Source organism: Sabethes cyaneus, chromosome 3 (genome assembly GCF_943734655.1).
Source record: "Sabethes cyaneus chromosome 3, idSabCyanKW18_F2, whole genome shotgun sequence".
NCBI classification, from domain to species: Eukaryota; Metazoa; Arthropoda; class Insecta; order Diptera; family Culicidae; genus Sabethes; species Sabethes cyaneus.
Window position 1 is genome coordinate 69,372,503 of NC_071355.1, and position 22,043 is coordinate 69,394,545.

The window sequence follows — 22,043 nt, forward strand, 5'->3', positions numbered from 1 at the left end:
TTAAAATAATTGCATAGTTTGGACCAAAGAATCTCAGATTTACATAAAACAATATAAATGTGCTTAGTTTATAGCTGGTAGACTGTTTAGAAAAATCTAAATCGCCAATTTTCCCTGCGGGTGCTATGGACATTTTCTTGTTTTCTCAGATATAGCTTTTTTCAATAATTCCTCCCTCTTGGAACAAATATCATGGAATAAACATTTTTTTATGAAAATATAGCAAATTTTCTTAGCAATGCAAAAATAATCTGTATCTGGTTTATCAATCAGAACAATTTGAAATGTCAAAAAATGACCCACCGAATCAATTGCAGGAACTTTAATACCATATTGTTATATTTTATCTTAGATCATCTCTAGTCCTTAAAGATTGACTCCAAGATGCCTAAACCGATCCATCTCGTTGTCTCAGGAAACTACACGGTATCAATTTCAAGACTGTTTGTACCTATATTACTGATATTCTTCAAATACGAGTGGTTGCCGGACATTCTTTCGAAATTGCGAATCTCGGGAAACCATGTATTGTTTGATGGCAAACTGATTTAATTTGTTTAAATTAGATAAATTCACGAATCCAATGCCACCAGTTTCGTTGAAATCGGTTGAATATTGGTAAAGTTATAGGCTATGGCGGTTTTACCCCGTTAGTGGGCGTGTTTCACCCCGCATGGAAAAATATTCTATTTTTTTGGACGTGTTTCCAAATCGCAATAAAAAATGGAAAATCATTACAAATATTTATGTTTTTATTTTTTACGTGTAGGTAATAGATGGATTGTTCATTTAAAGCAGATAAATTAGAAATTGAGCTACAACTTTTTTTTATACAGGTGGTTTTTCTTAGGCGGGCGGTCTTGCCCCGCTTACCCTTACATAGATTCTTTTTTTCATAGATTGCAAACTAGATGGTATTATTTTTTTCCATAATAAATATTTAAAAAAGATATATAAAGTTTGAACAGCATTCACATTATTTATTGCCTGAAACTGAATTACTTTTTTAATAGATAAGGTTAGAGCTTGCCAAAAGTTTACTTAACGATATCCATTCGTTGCACCGTTTTGATTTAATCGAATAAATTGAAATAATTTTCTTAAGTTTTGATAAATGATGTACTGATCATGTTCGGTCGATACACAATAGTTTTCAAACCATAACTCACGAACAAAAAATATCACTATCGTGAAACTATCAACATTAAAAGATTAGAAATAGGTAAACGAGAAACAACTATTTTAAAAAATTTCTCGATAACCCGAGGAGGACTGGTTGAATTCCTCCTTTTTCTGCAAGCATGGTACTTACTTTACTTACTTTACTTCAGTGATGTTAAAAACTCGAAATCTCAAAACTCATCAAAAATCAAAGTCAACTGCGAATCATGTCAACTTGATCCTAAGCAGAAAAAACTCACGCATGAGTTTTTCTGTTTTCATAGCAAGAAGCACAAAACTCACACATATTTCTTCCCGCTTGATCATATTCTGCTTTTCTTCAACTGCTACCCAGAGCTATACACCTATACATACAAATTCGTTGTTGAACAGCATAGGCATTCTTTCGTGCGATACGTAACTGGGACTGAACGTAAGAGAATGAATCTCTAAATAAATCGTAAAGTTAAACTAAAACACACATTTAAACTACATGTTTATCTAATTTATATTAGGCTTTTTACTTTTTAGTAAAGAAAATGTCGATTCTCGCGAAGGAAAAATGTAAATTCTGCCAATTTGTTTGCCGTCTTCATTCATGAATGTGTGCTAGCTTTTTTCGCAGCTGATGTTTTCTCTGGCGGTTAGTTCTCTTTCGCTCTCTGGTTCGTTGTATGAAATGCCAGCTGTGAAAGAAGTAAGCAAAATGCTCACAACTGAATTTGGTTCACATCGCAAAGCAACAGAGACATCGCATATAATAGCGAGAGAAATTCATATGTGAGTTCGGCGTTTCTGATCAAAGATGAAATTTCTTGTGCTTGAAAACTCATTGAGTTTTTAGCTGCTATGAATTTTTCAACACTGCTTTACTTTAGTGGCAACGGTCCGTTACCGATCCTGCGCCGAACGAATTATGATCCTCCAGTATCGTCGGCCCTGGGCTGCCGTTCTCCAATCCCCACAAACACCAGCTGAACATGCATCGTCTTCGACAGCACACACCCACCGGTCGCGGGGTCTGCCTCGGGGTCTTCCATTTTACCACCAAGTATAGCTCGAAGAATTTTACGCTCAAAAACCCCAAGCACTCGCCGATCAGCTTCCTTTAGCGTCCATGATTCGTGTCCGTAAAGGGCCACCGGGAGGATTGGTGTTCTGTAGAGCGCCAGTTTCGTGCGAATTTGCAAACTACGGGACTTCAGCTGGCTACGTAATCCGTAGAAAGTCCGATTCGAGGCTGCAACTCGTCGTTTCACTTCGCGGTTTACATCGTTGTCACATGTCACGAGTGTCCCAAGGTATAAAAATTCCTCCACTACTTCATATCGTTCCCCATCTAACTCCACCTCGGCACCAACACCACTTGGGCTCCCACGTTCCCTACCAGCAACCATGTACTTCGTTTTGGCGGTATTAATGGTAAGTCCCAATCTCGCAGCTTCCCTTTTAAAGGGCCCGAAAGCCTCTTCCACTGCTCTACGGTTGATTCCGATGATATCGACGTCATCCGCAGAACCAAAAGGCATGTGAGATTTCGTGATGATAGTTCCATTCCTTTCCACGTTTGCCCTTCGTAATGCACCTTCCAAGGTAATGTTGAATAGCAGGTTAGAGAGTGCATCCCCTTGCTTCAGTCCATCCAACGTCACGAAAGCAGTTGAGGTCTTACCCGCTATCCAAACGCATGATTTGGATCCGTCCAGCGTCGCACGAATCAGCGTAACTAGTTTCGTCGGAAAACCATGTTCTAGCATTATCTGCCACAGCTCATATCATTTAACTGAATCGTACGCCGCTTTAAAGTCCACAAACAGATGGTGTGTCTGCAAGTTGTACTCCCGGAACTTGTCTAGCAATGACGCAGGGTAAACATCTGATCCGTCGTGGAGCGACCCTCACGAAAACAAGCTTGGTACTCGCCGACGAAGGACTCCGCTAACGGTCTCAGTCTGCAGAACAGGATACGGGAAAGCACCCTGTAGGCAGAATTGAGCAATGTGATTCCTCGATATTTTTTACATTCCAGACGATGTCCCTTTTTGAAAATTGGGCAAATGTGGCCATCCAACCACTCCTGCGGCATTTGTTTTTCTTTCCAGATCCTGATAATGATCCGGTTGATTGCTTCGTACAGCCGCTCGATCCCCGCTTTTAGAAGTTCAGCCGGGATACCGTCCTTCCTTGCGAGATACTGCATTTGATAATCAACCGCTCGCTCCGAGACAGACGCTGTGTGAGCCGCCCCTCACCTGGGGTACAGGCGCTCAAGTACGCACCCCCTAGCTTTTTTTTTGTATTGTTTATGCAGGGAGAAAATCTTCATAGACAGTACCTTCACGGTGCCGAATAGGATTCACATGGTGCCAACATGCGCCTACCTACTAAAACTATCCTGCTGCCCGTTCCTGAACCCCTCCCGGAACTACCATTAGGTTTTACTTCAGGAGGGAGGACGTGCTGAAGCACTCCGACTTGTCCGTTGCGTGTGTGGGTTCACACAACACCCTTGCCATTTCATACCGCCACTACCCTTCACCTAGGGCCTGGGCTACCCAATCAGCCCATTACTGACCCTAGCAAGCTATGTCAGGCCCTGTCGTTGCAAACGTTCTAGCCGTTGCAACTCCGTTATCACCGCCGTTGCCGCCCTATCGACGGCACCCCATGCGCGCTGCTCAGCGCACATTCTCTGCACAATGTTGTCGGCGTTGGTGTCTTCCCCAACGACCGCAAGCATCACCCGCCGAGTGGACGTAAACCGCGGGCAGTGAAAAATCACATGCTCCGCCGTTTCCTCGGCTACCGTGCAAACGGGGCAAAAGTGTGAATCTACCCGCCCGCGCGTATGTAGATACTTCTTAAAGCATCCATGACCCGACAGAAACTGGGTAAGGAAAAAGTTTACCTCACCATGACCTCTGCCTATCCAGGACGATATGTTCTGGATCAGCCTATGGGTCCACCTACCGTGGTCGGTGCGATCCCATTCCGCCTGCCAACGCCTAATAGAGTCCAGCCTAACTCTGTTCCTAGCGCCGCTGACGTTCCTCTGCCTATGGTACTCGATATCCTCACCTAGGAGTATGCATATTGGAATCATGGCTGCAATAACCCCAATCGCATCCAACGATATGGTACGGTAGCCGCACGCAACGCGCAATGCTAACAGCCTGAACACCTTGTTCAGGCATGCCTGATTGCGCTTACTCTCCAAAGCCGGGGCCCACGCCGGTGCACCGTATCGTAGCATCGACATGGGAACGCTAGCCATCAGGCGTCTCTTACTGCTGCTAGGACCGTAGCCGTTCGGCATGATCTTGGACAGCGCAGTAACCGCCGTTGATGCTTTACCACAAGCATAATCCACATGACTGGTGAAGTTCAGCCTGTTGTCTGTCATGACACCCAGGTACTTCACACTTCGTTTGGAGACAATCACCTGTCCCCCAACGATTATTTTGCCCTCTAGGGCCGACTTGCGGTTACTGACCATCACCGCTTCCGTCTTATGGTGGGCCTATCGTAGATTGACGCCCGCCATTCAACCCTCTATTATGCTTATAGCGTCTGACGCCAGCATTTCCACCTCCTCTAGAAACTCGCCTACCACTGTAAGGACTATATCATCGGCGAAGCCAGTGATATCGACCCCAGTGGGTAGTTCGAGCCTCAGCACCCCATCGTACATGGCATTTCAAAGCGTGGGGCCGAGAATCGAACCCTGTGGAACACCAGCTGTCACTTTGTACCTCTTCGCCCCATCCGCCGTGTCGTACACTAGCGTCCGGTTCTCGAAGTAGCTTTTAAGCAACCTGCATAGATGATCCGGTACCCTCATCCTATGCAGCGCTAACGCAATTGCACCCCAGTTAGCGCTGTTAAAGGCGTTTTTGACATCGATTGTGACTATGGCACAATACCTGTCGCCTCGCCTTTTCCGTTTCATAGGCTTCTCGGCCCTCTCCACCACGGACTTTATGGCATCTACAGTGGACTTCCCCTTACGGAAGCCAAACTGTGTGTTTGCCAGTCCGACATCACTTTCCACCACAGGCGTTAGCCTGTTTAGGCTTACCCGCTCTAGCAATTTGCCTAGCGTGTCCAATAGGCAAATTGGCCTGTACGACGAGGGATCACCAGGCGGTTTCCCCGGCTTTGGCAGCAGTACCAATCTTTGGACTTTTCATTTGTCTGGAAATTCGCATACCTCTAGGCAATTCTGAAGCGTCTCTCTAAACATATCGGGATATGCTTGGATCGCCACTTTGAGTGCCTCGTTCGGAATCCTGTCAGGACCGGGCGCCTTCTTCGTTTTCAAACCCCTGGCAATTACGATGAGTTCCTCATTCGTGACCGGAGTGAGGACGTCATTCGATTGACCGTACGGGGTCGGAGGCCACCAAACTGGATCGTGTTGCGGAAAGAGCCCTTCCACGATGACTTTCAGCTTTTGGGGGCAGGTTTCCTGCGGCGCAGATGTACCCTTCATCTTTTTCATCACCACCTGGTATGCACCTCCCCAGGGGTTTGAGTCCGCATCGCGACATAGCTCCTAAAAACAGGATTTCTTGCTACGCCTAACCTCCTTCTTAAGCGCCGACCTTGCCGCTCTAAGTTCGACTCCCCGAGCTTCAGCATCTGCATCGGTCCGGGCCCTCTGCGCTAGCCTTCTCGCTCTGTGGCACCTGGAACGGAGCTGGGCAATGGTATCGCTCCACCAGTATACCGAGCGACGACCGATCATTGGCTGCCCCGTCCTGGGCATAGTGGTATCACATGCCCGTACTAGGACGTTGGTCAGCTCACGAGCACTCAGGTTCGAGCGGGTGCTCTCTGCACTAAGGGCTTCAACGAACAGGTCTTTTTCGAAGGACTTCACTTTCCACCTCCTCCCTGTCGACTTCACCCCGCGTGGCCGTAGCGTCCGTCGTTCAACCGTGTACCGTATAGCTTGGTGGTCGCTATGCGTGTACTCATCTGACACCCTCCAGCCCATGTTGGCAAGCAACGTTGGGCTGCAGAAGGTGATGTCGATGATCGATTGTTGTACCCCCCTACAAAAGGTACTGACGGATCCCACGTTAGCCAGACTTACATCCAGCTTGGGCAGAGCTTCCAGCTTTGTCCCCTCGGAGTAGTGCACCTGCTACCCCATTCGACAGCCCAAGCATTGAAGTCTCCTCCAACGACAACGGGCTTGCGGCCCGTGAGTTCGTCGGTGAGAACGTCTAGCATCCAGTCAAACTACTCCGGCGACCACCTAGGTGGAGCGTAGCAGCTACAGATGCAGACGCCATCGACCACAGCAATCACGAACCCCTCTTGGTCGGACGACACCACCTCCTGGATCGGGTATCTACCCATCACGGCGATCGCTGCCATCCGACCCTTGTCGATTACCCAGTTAGCGCCGCCACGGGGGACCCGGTAGGGATCCGCGATAATGGTAATATCGCACCCCGTTTCGGCTGCCGTCTGCCAAAGTAACTCCTGTGCCGTTTCACAGTGGTTTAGGTTAATCTGTATAACCTGCACCATTATCGTTGCAAAGCCCGCCTATAAGCCGCACACAGTGGGCCACTTGTGGCATGCTTATTTCCCGCTTCGGCTGTGCAGAGCAAGCACCTGGGGGGTTTGCTACATCCCCTGGCGAAGTGGCCTTCTTCACCGCACCGCCTGCACAGCTTAGACCGATCGGGGGCCTTACACTTGGCCGCCCGATGGCCAAAGCCCATACACCTGAAACAGCGTTCGATACGCCGTTTCGACACCAGTGTACACACTGACCACCCTACCTTAATTTTGCCGGACGCCAACATCTCGTTGGCGATTTCCTCCGGTACGTTTAAGGTCGCGGTTTGCATATCTCCATATGCCTTCCGCAAGCGGATGTCTGCGGGTGCCACATCAACCTTAAGCTGATCCCGCAGAGCATCACTCAGGTCAACTGTCGTCGTAATCTCGTCGAGGTTTTTACACTCGACCAGAACACGCTGCGACAGCGCCTTTACCTGGCCCGCTTCGCCCAGGGACTGCTCAACCAGTTTCTGGTAATTCGAACTCTGGACCGTTGGGTTCTTTTTCAGCTCGAAGAGCATGTCCCCTGCCTGGGTTCGGCGGGTCTTTACTACGTTGGCCCCAAGCTCCTGCAACTTGGGGTCCACCCGAACCTTACGCAGTAGTTCAGCGTACGACAGCTTACCTGTCAGCTTCACTACTAAGGCGTCGCCCTTATGGACGCGCCTTGGCTTTGGCTTTGCAGCCGCAGCCTCGCTCGGTTTCGGCCTCGGCGGTTTAGGCGGTTTACGCCTAACCACCCGCCATTCATCCTCCGCGGTCCCGGCAGCACCATCCGGGACCGCCTCCGCGCGTTCGCTGGTAGAGGCGCGAGCCGAAGTCCGCTGCCTCTTGGCTACCAGCGTTGGTCCATGGTCGGGCGTAGCCGCCTTGCGCTTGGCAAGCGGCGTACGCGCCTGACTAGGCATGGCCACAGCCTTAGCGGCTATGACCTGAGCTTCGGCGATTTCGCATCACTGCAGAAGCTCTTGCCTCTCCACCTCGGCAGCTATGACGGTAGAGCGGAGGCTCACCGCCAGCTTTTTTATGTCGAGGTGGACATTTGACCTAGAGTTGATGAACGAGTACAACTCGTCCACCAACCTTTTGGCTTCCTCCAGCTTGCTACTGACTGGAGGAAGCCCAACTTCGCCCTCCAGAGGGTGCACCACGCCCTCCGTTGACATTTGCCTACCGCTGTCGCTCGCCCTCTTGGCTGAGCTAGCAGCGGTGGCCACCTGCGTTCTAACTGGGGTGTTAGACTTTGGTGGAGTCAACTTCCTCTTCGGTATCGCCCCCGTTTTCGGGGGGCTTCCCTGTATGGGCTGTGCCCCCGATTTCGGCGGGCTTCCCTTCTTGGGTCGCGCCCCCGATAACGGGGGGCTACCAGTCTTTGCTGTTGGTGACCTTGCCAACCTACTACTTTTGGCAAAGATATCATCTTTGCCACTAGTAGCACCCGTATTCGATCCCTCATTAAAATTTAAATACTTTTCCATTCGAAAGGGTCCCAACTCTAGGCCGCTATCTCCACTCGTAATTGTGTAGTCGCCTAATCAGCGTTAGTCAGGAATGTATCATCTGAGCCTACACCACCGCACTTTGACGTGAGTGACGAGCTTTGAACGTACCTAGAGGCCAGCCACGGTTTTAACGGGACGGAAGGCAGCTGTACCATTAGCCTACTCGCCGTTTCAGGAAGGTACCACCCTTCCTTACCTAAGGTAGTAGAATAGCACAGCCGTCAGCCCTGTAGCGCCGAATCCAAACGTTTATTCCCGCCCGTCCAGTACACCATAATTAGGATCTTCCTGGAACCGATCCTAATGTGCCCATGGCACTCCTGACCCGGCTTTTTTGCTTAAAGTCCTGAGGACGCTAGTACGTCCGCAGCTGGCTTATAGGAATTGGGCCCCGCACGCCTCTTTACACCACTACGCCACGCTACCCTCAGGCACAACGTGCCCCCCTTTCCCTGTTAGCACACAACTGAGGGTGCAACCAAAGACTGGTATTTGGTTGACCCTAGGCCCAGTTGCGTCCCGGCCGGTACCGCGTGGAGGTAGGGATAAGAGTTCCCGCTCCCATCTTAGTGGCTATACGGAGTCGCGCAAAGTCGAATGCAACTTTGTTCGGCGCCTTAACCTCGCTGGGTTAGGGCCTTAATCGACGACGCAGCCTAGCCAACGACATCCGGGCTATAGACGAGAACCTGTCCTGGCGACAGGTAAAAGCCATGGTGGGTAACCGTCGGCAGTGGAGATCTCTGACTTCATCCCTTTGTTCTGCCGGATCGGGGGACATGGACACATAAGGCATGGATAACAGCTGCTAAAATCATCCACCTTTTAGGGGCTTTGGACCCTCTGCTTTGATTCTCAGTTGCTTTAGATTCGTTCGAACTTGCCTCAACAGAAATCCGTCATTTGCAGGCGGAGTTTAGCAAACAAAAAGCTATGCTTGAAAGCCTATTTTGACTAGGTAATAATTATCGCATATTTCTCAAAGATGACCAAACCGATTTATGCGCTTTTAATCTCATTTGCTAGGTAATATAACCTCATAGATTCCAATCTATGAGGTTTCAATACATAGTGTAGTTTCTGAGAAAAAGGTACATAAAGTTTGAAAATCGTGTTCTTATAGACGTTTTATTCCGTTGGCGTTGTTCCACACCGCACTGGAATGCTTATGTGTATGATCGTTTTTCGGCCACTTCCCGTGATCGGATCATTATTTTGTAATGATCAAAATATCAAAATAAGGGGAACAGACTGCAGAATCAAAATCTGAAACGAAAAATTGTGATTTTTTCAAAATTTTTAGTCGTTTTTGTCCCCTTAACCGTGAATCGAGGTTATATAAACTAAATTTCACAGCGTTAACTAACAGTTGAATTATGTTCCAAAGGCGTGTCGATTTCTATATCAAATAACAAGTAAGCTGGTATAACAAAGGTTCCTTTCGGGTTTTTCACTTTGCGATAATCTATTTCAATCATTAATGTTGCTAGAATGCAACGGAGCTGCATGGTGTTTTGTATTGACTTGCAATAGACAAATATTTTTGGTAATAACGAACCAGAAATTCCGTAATGATAGATTTAAACGGAAAAAATTATCGTTTACCCATTTCATTTTGCATTTGAATCTGTCTAACACTCGAAAGATATAGATATATTTCCAACGCAAATATAGAATCGTTTGAGATTCAATTACATTGAAAGACTCTGTACTGCCTTTTGCTCAATGATTAGAACCCTAACATCGTTGCACCATTCATCACTTCAAGTTTTTGACGCTGCTGTTGACTGGGAAAACCGGTACCTATGTATACAAGGACTGATAGAACCGGCCTTTTTTTAGAAACCTAAACAACTTTTATTCGGATTTGACGAGAAAAAAGTTTGAGAGCGTAACATGTGCGTCCAGTATGTACGTCTTACTTGTAAAGCTTTTTTTTTTGCTTCACCGTAGATAATACAAACTGGATTGCACGTAACTGACCTGACACCTTCGATCGGTCGGTATGCACCGTGCCAATGGCCGGGTGCCACCGGGTGTGATTGTCACGAACGGATAAATTGCTTTGAGCGCCAGAATACTCTAAATTTGTCTCCATTGAAGTACATTGCAGGTGATGGGTGGCATACGCAGCATATCGCATACCAACGATCAGTAAATGCATGCGGATGTCATGTCCGAGTTCCATCGCTGTCAGCATGTATATGACACTTGAACTTGTTTATGATAAACAGCGAAAACGGGGAGTATAATGAAAAGTTCGTTCAAATAGTTTAAATAATGACTTCTTGTTTTAAATATTTTTATGCAACTATGCATTGTTGAACAAAGGACAAATAAATCAGGAAATCAGTTGATATATTATCTGTCGAACTTAAAACTGCTGCGCTGGGACCCGAGCGGTGTCAATTGTAACTGTAGCAATGTGAGTGCGAATTGGACACAGATTGTGTCAGGAAATGCAGCAAACTTATACGGCATTGCTTCACTATCGCCTGGCGTTACAATGTTACGCCATCAAAATGCATCACGCGCCTTGTGGTGGTCCATAATTGGGGATCTGAGCTGGCCCTTCCTTTGGTTTTGCATTGCATTACCTCACATTTATTTCGATCGATAAATTGCGGCTGTTATACATATCGAGAGCTGCGAACCTGGCTGGCTCATCAACCGACTTCTACTGTAAACATTATTCGGGCAAGGAAAAGTTTATGCTTCCGAAGCACGATCGGATAGGGTACAGTGAAAACCGAAAGCATTTATCGCGCGGACAACTCTAGAATACTAATCGCACCGTGGATTGGCTGCTTGACACAGACTTTTCTTTTCGTTTAGGAACTCACACCTGCCTGGTCGACTGTTGGAAGATGGTATACGGCTTATCCACTCCCGAATTCGTTGTCGGACGGTTTAGTTTGTGGTAGATCGCAATAGTTGAAGTAGGGACCGATACTTGTGTCTTTATTAATACATATTATGTTAAATTGATTGGAATTACACGCACTAAAGAAGGTGTTCAAAAAAAATGGAAATAATATCAACTGGCGTGTTATAAATATGACCTCATGTTTTGACAAGTAGTTCATTGTTGCGTTGCTATCCGGTCGGGTGGATATTTCGGACCTGTTATCGAACTTGAAGAGGACAGTGTTGTTAACTAGTGTGTTGAAAATTGGACAAACAGTTGAACCATGAGAATCAATAAGTGCCTTAAAGTGTGTTTAGTGTTATGCTGTGTTATAGTTAGTATATCTGCATTGAAGAAGAAACGAGGGTTGTACCATGGATTACCGGGTTATAGTATACCATTAGGAGCCAGTCTATACAAACCATATCACGCCAGTCCGTATGCTAAATTTCCCGGATTTTATAAGGGATATGGCGCCTTATCACCAGGATTTGCACTGTTCCCCGGTGGAGCAACGGTGGCATCGTATCAAAGAAACTTTCCAAAACTGCCGGCAGTTTATACACCGCCGTACTTGCCTCCGCTTGGCGTTCAGTCGACAGTTCTACGTCCAGTTTCGAGCTTTGCTACAGTAGCTCCAGTGGCACCTTTTGCTCCAGTTGCGCCACTAGCCCCCGTAGCACCTGCAACACCATTGGTACCGGCATACCCGGCCGTGCCGCAGGTTCCAGTCATCCATACTCCTACATACATTCCAATTGGAAACGCACAGCAAACCTCCTTCTTTGCAACCTACCCTCAGAAACCAATTATTCCTGTTGCCGTTCCTGCAGTTCCAGAGAAGCCGAAAGTGCCCATTTTCATCCAAAAGCCGCTCTATACTGGCTTTCAAAATGTCATTCCAACAGGTGTGTTCCCTGCGGGAGTGTACAATCCTCAAGTAGCAGTGTCAAATGTTTCACCCACCTTCGTGGGAGTTCCCATCGCAGGACCAACAGTTAGTACGCCTACAGTGTCGACAGCAACGGTAACTCAAACTGCTCAACAACCCTGGCGTCCGGTGGTTCTACATCATCCAACGCCGGCTCCGGCCACAACGACGGCATTCAAACCGTCAATCAACTTGCTACCTCCTTTCACTCTGCCCGCTGGATCTCAGGGTCAAATCTACATCAGCAGTACACCCTCGACAATCGTCCATCAGGATAGCCAACAGCAGCAACAGCAGACGTTGCTTGATCTGGAACAAGGTATTACTTTGGTCCTAGTAGGAAGCAGATAACTTCATCTAACAAAAATTCAATTTTCAGCATCCCTTCATCATCACAGTCAGGAAGATGGGAACGGTGCTTTCAACGGTCAACCGTACGACGTAGCTTCGAACCACGGCAGGTACAGCGGTCCTTCCAGCTACGATGTCGATATTACCCACAACGGATATCAGAAGAAATAAACACGATTAAATATCCTGTAAGGATTGTTCCGATCCAATTGCCATACTTTCTGTGTATAAATAGGAAACAAACAATTAATAATATTTATTACTCAAGCTGCATTTTATTACTGACCACAACCGAACAAAAGACTTTTCCATGGCTAAAGCCACGAACCTGTTTTCGACATGCAAAAATCGTGCTCTTGACTAGTAAGACGCAATAAAATGCTAAATTTGATGTTATAAAGACACTTCATAATATTATCATATATTAATACTTTAGGCCCTATTAAAGCCATATAAATGTATATCATTATAGGGCTTTAGGTTATATTGGGGTGGGAATATATTAAGGTTGAAAAAATATTTCCATAGAGAAAAGTAATATATTTTCAACAGTGTCTTGCCCCTCGATTTGATGTTAATAATATTAGAAATTGGGCTGTTGGACTACGCACTTGATCCATCAATCAAAATAGATGTGGTATAAAAATGACAAACTGTTATCAAATTGGTGAAACAGGCTATGATTGATCACACCCCAGTGGAAACGGAACTCATTTGCTATTCTGCATTGCTACTACCTAGTTATTTTTTCATCTTTTTTAACTATTCCGGTCATAAGTTTTAATTTTGGCCTAGCGGATTTTTGATTATTTCATAATCGTACGTGTCACTAGAAAATATGGGAAAAGATGAAAGCATTTGTGTAACGTGTCATGTCGATATTATTTTATTGGCAGTCGAATCACCACTAGCATACATAATAAAGTGCGACGGCGGAAAGCAATGTTGAATGCGTCTTGTATCATGTTGGCCAATGGAAATGGATAGGCATGCATTTTGCAGTGCGATCCGGCGCATTTAAAAAGTTTTACGCCAGCTGCGCATACTCAATTGCTTTAATGTGTACCTAGCATGATGCATCGAAATCCGGACGGTTTTGTTTTAAAGTTTTACGGTTTTGTGAACTTGTTATTACGAAGAAATCTATTTCTAAAGCTTAACATCAAAATAAAATATAAGTATAAAGTATAAAAATAATATAAGTATAAAAATAAAATATAAAATTGATCGAAAGGGCTTTCAACCAGCGCTTTTAAATGTTAAGGAAAAAATAATGCTGGAAAACGTTATTGCAAGTGCAGAGACAGGATATACGGTCACCGAAAGACTACCCAGCTAGCACCAACTCGTATATCAATGTACGAAAACTATCGCAAATATCTCATAACAAACTCGAAATCGTAACTAAAGCTGGATAAAGTGGGATCAAGTTGATTTTATGTCGTATATAATGATAATGACTGACATACATACGATTTTCAGCACAAAATCGTAGAGTAGTACGGAGCGACTCGCGCTTAATCGGATATTATCTATACCTATAAAGAAGGATTTCTGTCTGTCTGTCTGTCTGTCTGTCTGTCTGTCTGTTTTGTGTTCCTTATAGAATCAAAAACTACTGAACCAATCGGCGTGAAAATTTGCATGTAGAGGTTTTTAGGGCCAGGAAAGGTTTTAGTGATGGTTAGAGACCCCTCCCCCCACTAAGAGGGGGGGCTCCCATACAAATGAAACACAAATTTCTGCATAATTCGAGAACTAATTAAGCAAATAGAACCAAATTTGGCATGTGGGTGTTTTCGGTGACAAGAATTTATTCTAGGGTAATTTGAGACCCCTCCCCTCTTTATAAGGGGAATTATAACTCCTCTCCCCTTTAAGAGGGGGGGTTTCCATACCAATTTCCTCATAACTCGAGAACTAATCAAGCAAATGGAACCAACTTTGGCATGTGAAGGTTTTCGAGGGCAAGAAAATTTTCTACGGTGAATTAGGACCCCTCCCCACTCTAAGAGGGGGGGCTCCTGTACAAATGAAATACAAATTTCCTCCTAACTCGAGAACTAATCAAGCAAATAGAACAACATTTGGCATGTGGGTGTTTTTGGAGGCAACCATTTTTCCCATGATGAATTAGGACTTCTTACCTTTTTAGGAGGGGGGAGGCTCCCATTCAAACGAAATACAAATTTGCTCATAACTTTAGAACTAATCAAGTAAATGGAACCAAATTTGGCATGTGAGAGTTTTAGATGGCAGAATTTTTTTTCTGTGGTGTATTACGACCCCTTTCCCTTTTAAGAGGGTGGGCTTCCATACAAATGAAATACAAATTTCCTTATAATTTGAGTACTAATCAAGCAAATGGAACCAAATTTAGCATGTAGGAGATTTTTGAGTCTTGAATTTATTTTATGATAGTTAGAGACCTCTCACCCCTGTGGTAGGGGGATATGGACTCTCATACAAATAAAACAGAAATTTTGGCGAAACTCAAAAACTAATCCAACTCGAGAAATTCGAGACTCTTCCATAAAACATTAATCAATAACAAGACCACAAAAACTATCTATAGTAACACTAGATCATTCAGGACGAGCCGGTCGCGAGTGTTGCCGGTGACCCGCCGTCGGAAGCGCCGCCCACTGGGGGACTTGCAAAACTCGAGAAGTGATAAAGATCATCCGAGATTCATGATTTATGTACAACACAGGTTAATTTGTGGCAATACGAAGTTTGTCGGGTCAGCTAGTCGTATATAAATACTTATATGGTCGTAATGCTCAAAATTATTCGTAATCACGTATATCGCCTCCAAAATAGTACGGATATGCCAATTTTGCGCATGAAATTCGATTTATTTAGCATGTATATCTGTACGTAATGCTGATTTTTACCTTTTTTATACATATGAAAATGCTAGCTGGGTAGTAGCGTGCCCAAAACAACGGACTGACAGACTGATTGTTTCCTGAAGTCACCAAACATTGCATCGTTGCGAGCGCAGATTGATTTGTAAGAACCATTCATACTGTGAATCGTAAGGCGAACTATGCAGGGCAGTATACTCCGAACATATCCTGTTGCTGAATAATTATTTAACCAGTGCCTTAAAATGCGTGCGCAGATGACAGTCTTTCCAGCGCGTTAGCCTAGACATAAACAAAATGTGGGGCACTCGATCTTTCAGAAAAACGTTTTGCCTTTTGACCCGGCAAAGAGAGTAACCGTAGGAAGACGAATCTATTTATTACTTATCACAAAAATGTCGGCCAATTGGGTTGAAAATTCCGGATTTTCCGGGCTAACTGGATTTAAAATCAAAGTTGCAATTGGATTAGCAATTAGACTTGAACTAGAAATTAGTATAGAAGTTGGACCTGAAATTAGACTTAAGTTAAGAGTAATGTTGACTGGAAGAAATACTTGGAATAAGACCAGATATTGCTCCTAAAACAGAATTTGAAGATTTGATTTGAGGCATTGAATAAGACTTCGAATGAGATTTGAAATTAAACACGAAATTAAAATTAAACTTAAAATTGAAATTGAAAGTGGTAAAAATTGAATTGTACTTGAAATTGGACTTGAAATCGGAGTTTAAATTTGACTTAAAATTGAACCTGAAATTGGAATGACAATAGATTCTAGATGGATCTTTAAATCTGACATGCAATTGAACTTGCAATTAAGCTAGACATTAGACATTACATTAAACTTGAATTTGGACTAATTTGAACTTGCAGTGCTACTTCAACACGATAATTTCGTAATTTTACTTGGAATCAGGATTGACATTTTTCGTCTTATTCTCGTTTTCTGTTCCGTTTTTTCGTTTTTTCACTTATTGTTCCGTATTTGTGTAGCGTTTTTTTTATTTTGGATTTCCCTTTCCACCATTTTTCATCTTTTTCTTTCGTTTTCGTTGTGTTCTGTCCTGTGTTACATCCGTTTTTTTTGCTATTTTCTTTATCGTTTTCCGTCTTTTCTCTTCACTTATTCCCTTGTTTTCGTTTAAGTCTTCGTCTTTTTTAAACTCTTTTTATCTCCTTCCCTTATCGTTTTTCTTCTCAGTCTGTACCGTTTTTTCTCTTTCTCTTTCGGTTTTCCCATTTTATCCCCCGTTTATGCCTTTTTCTCTTTCGTTTTACACTTTTCTTTAGTCTGTTTTTCCTTTCTTGGGAGTGAAGAAGTGTCTGGTGCTAATAAACCGGATGTACCAGAAAATTTGGATATAAGGGCCAAAAATATATTCGGTCGTTCAATGACAGGTGAGGCTCGCACCCACGTTCTTTCGGCTGTAATCCGTATGTTTTATCATATACAAGTAAAAACAAAAACGAAACACCCGGTGGTAGCAAATTCACACCAGACACTTCCTCACTCCCAAAAGAGTCCGTCATGACTGTTTTTCTAAACGGAACTTTTTCCAAGTTTTGGTCCGATCTTTCTTTTCGGTCAGTTGTTTCTTCTCCCTCTGTTATGTTTTCCTGAGTCCTGATCTTTCTTTTCCGTTTTTTACCTTTTTTCTTGCAATTTTTCTTGTTTCCAAGTTTCCCGGTTTCAACCTTTCTTTTTTTTCATGTCCCATTCTGTCTCGATTTTTCTTTTTTTCATACCAGTTTTACTTTCTCTCTCTCTCTCTCTCTCTCTCTCTCTCTCTCTCTCTCTCTCTCTCTCTCTCTCTCTCTCGTTTATTCTCTTTTTCTATCCCGTTTGTCCAGTTTTTGTCACGTTTTCCTCTGGGTACTTTTTCCTCCTATTTTATTTTTCCTACATTTTGCTTCTTTTTGTGGGGCGCAGGAGGAAACGGACTATCTCTTAGTCCTAATGTTTCTAAAGTTTTCGCCTTTTACCTTTGTTATACTATAACAAAGGTTTAGGAATTGGTCGAAAAACACGAAATTGATCCGAGGCCCGGAGGGCCGAGCCACATATACCAATCGACAGGGTTCGACGAACTGAGCAATGTCTGTGTGTGTGTGTGTGTGTGTGTGTGTGTGTGTATGTGTGTATGTATGTGCGGGGCGCAACTTTTCTATCGCCTGTTTCTCGAAGATGGCTGAACGGATTTGTTCGCTATTACTTTTGTTTGAAAGGTATTATTGCCTAGTACATCACTATTGAATTGTTTCATGGTCCGACTTTTCGTTTGAAAGTTATAAGCAAAAATGTGAAAATTACGTGACACGATTTTCTCCGGAACCAATTGACCGATTTCAACGATCTTAGTATCGAATTAAAGCTCTTGTTAAGGCTAAATTTTTCGGATAAATTTTATTGAAAACAAACGAGTAGTTTAAAAGTTATGCTTAAAAAACCTGTTTTGACAAGGTAATAATTATCGCCTGTTTCTTAGAGATGGCTAAACCGATTCAGGCGCTTTTAGTCTCATTTGAAAGGTAACATAGCCTAATAGATCACTATTGATTTGTTTTTTGATTGGACGTTTAATTTGAAAGTTATGAGCAATTGAAAACAACACATTAAAATTTACAATAATTTATAACGATTTCAGCTAAGATAGTTTATCTAGTTTGAATTATTTTGGCATCAAATTAGAGATTTTAATGCTGCAAATATATCTGCAAAATTTCAGAAGAATCGGTTTTGCCGATCAAAAGATATTAATCCTCCAACACTCGCGCCAACTTTTGTAATACGGTTACTCGCGCGCACAATGGCCCAAAGCCAAAAAGACATGCGCACTAGAGTTTTGACTGAGAAAACTTGGTTTTAGGTTTATGAAACCTTCGGAAGAATTTCTTGAAATTGAAAGTTCTATCATCTGGTGCAATTTAAATTTTGATTAATCCCCCTAAAAGTGAAATAAAAAAAATATTTTTCTTCAGTTTCAATATAACACATTGATGTGTTCTGCAAAGTTTTAGAACATATTATTACAAGAAATTTTGTTGAACACAGTAACCTTCTATCTATTCAGCGAAGATAGAAAATCTTATTTATTGTTTATGAATTTGTAAAATCAGTATTTTATATTTTAGCTCTTTTTGTAATTGTTGTATGACTTCATGACTTCATGTATTATAAAATTGTACAAATAGTAAAAATACACAACTTTGCTGAATATAGTGTACCTCTATGTTTGTTTGTTTAGGTACTGTAGAACTTTTATTATAAAAAATACCTTAATTTTGAATCCAAATTACTCGACTACCAACAGATAAATTTTAAACATTTTACATTTGCTGATAGTTTTGCTGCATACAGACACCATTTTTCCATAAGAAGAAACGAGAGAAAATTCCAGTTGGGATCAATTGCGGTACACTTCACATGCTGATTGCTTCGTTTCTGTGATGTCAGTTTATGCTGATCTATTTTCCCAACAATTTAAAGCATTAATGCATTGAATAATTATGACATTTTCCTCATAACAAGTTAATTGAAGAATATACGTTAGTTAAACAGCGATTTGTAACTTTATAACAATATGGCATTCAAAAACCTACACGTGTTGTACAAAATGCAACAGCGTGAGTAACCGAAGGTTAATAAAAATTGATGAAATTTATTTAAGAAAACTTTATTAATGTCAATCAAAAAGAATGGCATTACAGGAATTTATGCATAGTTCTAAAACCTACAAACTAGACCTATACTAGGCAATGTATATCTATATAATAAAACCAAGTTGGTTCGTTTGTTTGTAAGGGATAAACTCAAGAACGGCAGGACGGAATTGCATGATTCTTTTTTCAAATGATGTGCTTTGGTTTGCATCAGGTTTATACGCAAAAAAAATATATTAAAAATCTACGCGAAAAACTGAAAAATAGTAAAAAACCGATATTTTACTTTTCCCGCCATTCGTCGCATAGACAATGTTTTAGACTACTATGATTATTATCGGTGCAAATCAACCGGCGTCGCATTCAATATGCGTCGTTGCTGGGCTAACAAACATGTTGATGAGGGTAACTTTGATTGAATGGTCAATAGTGCCTGATTTTCACAGAACATCTGTTCGTTACAACTGTGTTAGAAATACTGAATACTGAAATACTTAGAAACTGAGTTAGAAATGTTTGTTCGATTTAATCGACGTTTTTCGGCGAAATAAGTATGAAGATTTTTAAATACCAGTTAGTCCGGACGTTTCGTGCTACTACTGGTCTTCGCTCATCATCTGCGGACAACTTTTTCGTCCATTAGGTTCTACTTGGTTTATCTTTCTCCAAGTCCAAGTAGAACCTAATGGACGAAAAAGTTGTCCGCAGATGATGAGCGAAGACCAGTAGTAGCTCGAAACGTCCGGACTAACTGGTATTTAAAAATCTTCATACTTATTTCGCCGAAAAACGTCGATTAAATCGAACAAACATTGCGGTGGCGGCGATTATCTGAAATCAACATTAGTTAGAAATGGTAATCTTTCCAGAATCCTAAAACTTATTGCCAAATATTCATTGAAAACATGTGGAAAATGTTGATTTTTCAATTTATAGCACTCAACAGTTAAGCTGGCTGTTAATATATTTTTTGTAAAAGTAAATTCGATAGCTATAGATAATGCCTAATTCCGTCTGCTGTAGTTGTCCGTTAATATGGTATGCAATATACATATATTGAAACAGAAGTTTTATTCTTGCTAATAAACAGTTTTATGGGCTAGCAAATTTAAAAAATAATAAATGTTGTATAATGCGTTGGGGGTTCAGTTTATAAAAGAGCCTAACAGTCTAGAACTAATTCTTTCACATCATTTATCAAATTAATGAAATTAACCAGAACTGGAAACTTTCTACATTGTATGCGTTTCTAATGCATGTTTACAAAAGTTTCAATGACTAAAAATTGTATGAAGCTATATGACCGTCAAGTGAAGAATATACTTTATGTATTAAATTTAATTGAAAAATGTACTTGAAAAGAATATTAGCTGAAATAAATAAACACTAAAAGTACATGTAACCCATTAGAATAAATCGTATTGAAAACAACGTTAATTATTTTTTGTCCTTTTCTCTTCTGATTAGACTTCTAAAAGTGCAAAAAGGCTCATAAAATTATAATTCTGTGTCAAATTGTTTTGAAATACCAAAGTAATAAAGAAGACAAAAAAGGGTTTAAGACAAGGCCGTACATTTATTTGCATTTTTGTATGTTTGAGGAGTTCAGCAAGAAATAATTTCATTTTATATATAGCATTGATTATATTTTGAGGAATAATGAAACCTATCGGATTGGTATAATATACTAACAAAGGTAATTGTTTGAGGACTTTTAGTAGAGTATAATTCATTCGGTAAATTCTTACCAATCGATTGATAAGTAAAATTAAAAATCTATAATGAATCTAATTGACATTCTCATTTCATACATATGAATATCAAATTTAAATTCAAAAATTACGGTGGCAATCACAACAAAGCTCTGATTTCGATAGAGGAAATCGAAAGTGTCAACAAATTATATGTTTAATAAGCCAAAAATTTGCGTAAAAAAGGACATGCAAAATTTCAAATCAATGGGAGAATGCACAAAGGCGAAAGAAAACATTTGAGGGCGTTGAACAAAACAATCATAGATTTCGGCGGCAATGAAAATATAGTTGGTGGTGCAATGATTCTATTCTCAAAAAGTTTTGAATGTATATTGCATATCATTAGACAGTTAACTGCAGTAGATGGAATTAGGCGTTATATAATAACATCGAGTCTACTTTTACAAAAAATAAATTGACATTCAGCACAACTGTTGGGTACTGAGAATTGAAAAATCAACATTTTCCACATGTTTTTAGCGTATATTTGGCAATAAATTTTACGATTTTGGTTTAGCACAGTTGTAAGATACAGATGTTCTAGGAAAATCCGGTAGTCAATTAACCATTCCCTCAAAAGATAAACTTCTCAAAAACGCACAAAACTTAACCTACACTTTGAGTACATCCAAAATTTAGTATTTACGGCATTTAATTCAATTAGTGGCAGTACGAAGTTTGCCGGGTCAGCTAGTGTTAAATAATAATATTTCCTCTTACAACTTGCTTTTACTTGCACTTACTCAAATTAGTAACAACCAACTTACCCTTACTCAGTAATTTCATGAAAAAAGGATCTATCAAAATTTATAAGTGCTCCTATTTTGTTCAAATTGTGAACACTTATTCAATTTCCAACAATTTTATGAAAACCAACGAACTACGTAACGTTAACCAATAGATGAATTATGTTCCGAAGACGTGTCGATTTCTATCTCAAATAGCAAGTAAGACCGTATAACAAAGGTTCCTTTCACCACTAGGTGGATTAAATCGGGTTTTTTTAACACTCTTCGGTTTTCGTTTTTGTTTTCGTTCCGTTTTTCCTTTTCAGAGGCCCCGTTTTGCGTTTATGTTATTTTGTACTCTTTTTTCGCTGTGCTCTCTGGTTAACTCTCGTTTTTCGTTTTTTACTTTTATACCTATTTTGGGCTGAACAAGAATTCTTTTTATTGACCATTTTCCCATCCCATTCTTACTTTGTCTCATCTTTCCCCTTTTATGTCCTGTTTTACCTTTTTACCTTTGTTATTACCTTTGTTATACTATAACAAAGGTTTAAAAATTGGTCGAAAAACACGAAATTGATCCGAGGCTTAGAGG

At 41.9% G+C, this 22,043-nt stretch overlaps 1 protein-coding gene across 1 annotated transcript; it reads left to right on the forward strand.

The window, feature by feature from the left end:
- Window positions 1-11,434: 11,434 nt before the first annotated feature.
- LOC128744289 (uncharacterized) lies at window positions 11,435-12,604 on the forward strand. The gene is made up of 2 exons (XM_053841156.1): window positions 11,435-12,401; window positions 12,462-12,604. The coding sequence occupies exons 1-2, from the start codon at window positions 11,435-11,437 to the stop codon at window positions 12,602-12,604; spliced, it is 1,110 nt and encodes a 369-aa protein (XP_053697131.1).
- Window positions 12,605-22,043: the final 9,439 nt, after the last annotated feature.

Coding starts and splice junctions, on each gene's coding strand:
- LOC128744289 (XM_053841156.1), top strand. CDS start 11,435: ATGAGAATCAATAAGTGCCTTAAAGTGTGTTTAGTGTTATGCTGTGTT. Junction 12,402..12,461: donor GTTGCTTGATCTGGAACAAG/GTATTACTTTGG, acceptor TTCAATTTTCAG/CATCCCTTCATCATCACAGT.